Consider the following 1,627-nt stretch of genomic DNA (forward strand, 5'->3'; position numbering starts at 1 on the left):
TATATATAACCGGCCGAAATTGCAAGGAGAATCTGGATCTCGACAGAAGAGAGAAAACTCCGAATGACCTGTCCGTGTTTTCTTTGTATCGTCTATCTGGATGTTTTGTCCCTTTCTTGTATCACCTAACTGTCTGGAGGTTTTGTGTTCTTGTCCCATTCTGTATTATACGTATATATATGATGGATTCTCTTGTCGTGAACGACAAACGGGGCTTCAATAACATAAAGCGTTAATGATGTTCTATGGACACGAATGTGTCTCTTGGGGGCCTGCTGGTGTCTTGCAAACCTTTTGGCAGATAGAACAAGTAGAAGTCTCAGTTTGCTTGTGTGCTTGTGGATCATTTACTATGTATTTTCTTGAGTGGACAGCAAGGCTTGCTTTGCATTACGCCAGAAAACCACAACGACAGGTAAGGTTTTCATTTAGAGAAGTAGCGTCATATATATATATATATATATATACATATGTGTGTATGTATATATATAATCACAAACCAGAAGGAAACTACTAAGAAGGCATTGGTTCTATTATAATTTAGGATTTGACAAGTTGTAATTCCAAATCGCTAAAACTCATAAACGTCACTCATGTCTATTTTCTTATATAGTACAAGTCTTTTCTGAGCAAGAAAAAGAAATAATCTTCTGTACATATTTGATACATACATTAATCTAATATCCATGTTTGAATTTCCCTCTTGTGCGTAATTTATTTATATTTTCTAATTTTCTTATCAGTTTTAAAAATCCACCCCACCAAATAAATGTTTGAACGTTCTTTTCTTACCCTCATAATTGTTTCAGGCATATTCTTTGGCATTGGAAAAGAATGGAAAGATGTAAAGAAGTTTACCGTTTCAGCGTTCCGAGATTTAGGAGTGGGCAAGAGAAAACTAGAAGAACAGATATATTTGGAAATTCAGGAATTGGGTAAAGCTTTTGCCTCCTATAATGGTAAACCGTTCTCCTTGAAAACACAATTGGCACAGTTCACTTTGAGTATTATACATCATATAATATTTGGTGAAAGGTGAGTAATATTAAAGGTCTTGAAACAGAAATTTACTTGCTATAAATAATTGTTTCAGTTACATTTCTTATTCACGAAATAGTTCACCCCTAGTATTCCCACCAACACACAGACAGAAATGAAAATTCTATTCAAACAGACAAACAACAAAAAGAATTTTTGATACCAATAAAAGAATAGTTTGGAAACCGGTTTTTAGCAAGAAACTCAAAACGGGTTCAGTCCCACTGCGTGGCACCTTGAGCAAGTGTCTTCTACTATAGCCTCAAGCCGACCAAAGCCTTGTGAGTGGATTTGGTAGACAGAAACTGAAAGAAGCCCGTCGTATATATGTATATACTAGCAGAAATACCCGGCGTTGCCCGGGTTAAAGAGAATAATGAAATCTAAAAACGCCGTCTAGACTACGCATCATCTTTATATATAGAGATGTATATACACACACGCACCCAAACACACGTATATATATGTATATCAATATAAATATATGAAAGTCAATGAAGTTTCGTAAAAGAAGGTGATCATGTACATACCTTCTTGCTGTTGTGATTATAACACCTCATTGTAAACTATGTTCCTTGTTTTTCCTTGT

The 1,627-nt window shown here is 35.3% G+C and overlaps 1 protein-coding gene across 1 annotated transcript in view; it reads left to right on the top strand.

Moving 5' to 3' along the window:
- LOC106870255 (cytochrome P450 2B4) overlaps positions 1-1,627 on the top strand; it is a 41,811-nt gene that overhangs the window by 3,550 nt on the left and 36,634 nt on the right. Inside the window, exon 2 of the mRNA XM_052971997.1 lies at positions 810-1,035. Coding sequence (XP_052827957.1) covers positions 810-1,035 — 226 coding nt within the window. The remainder of the gene's footprint in view (positions 1-809; positions 1,036-1,627) is intronic.

This window comes from Octopus bimaculoides, chromosome 11, assembly GCF_001194135.2.
Source record: "Octopus bimaculoides isolate UCB-OBI-ISO-001 chromosome 11, ASM119413v2, whole genome shotgun sequence".
Classification (NCBI taxonomy): Eukaryota; Metazoa; Mollusca; class Cephalopoda; order Octopoda; family Octopodidae; genus Octopus; species Octopus bimaculoides.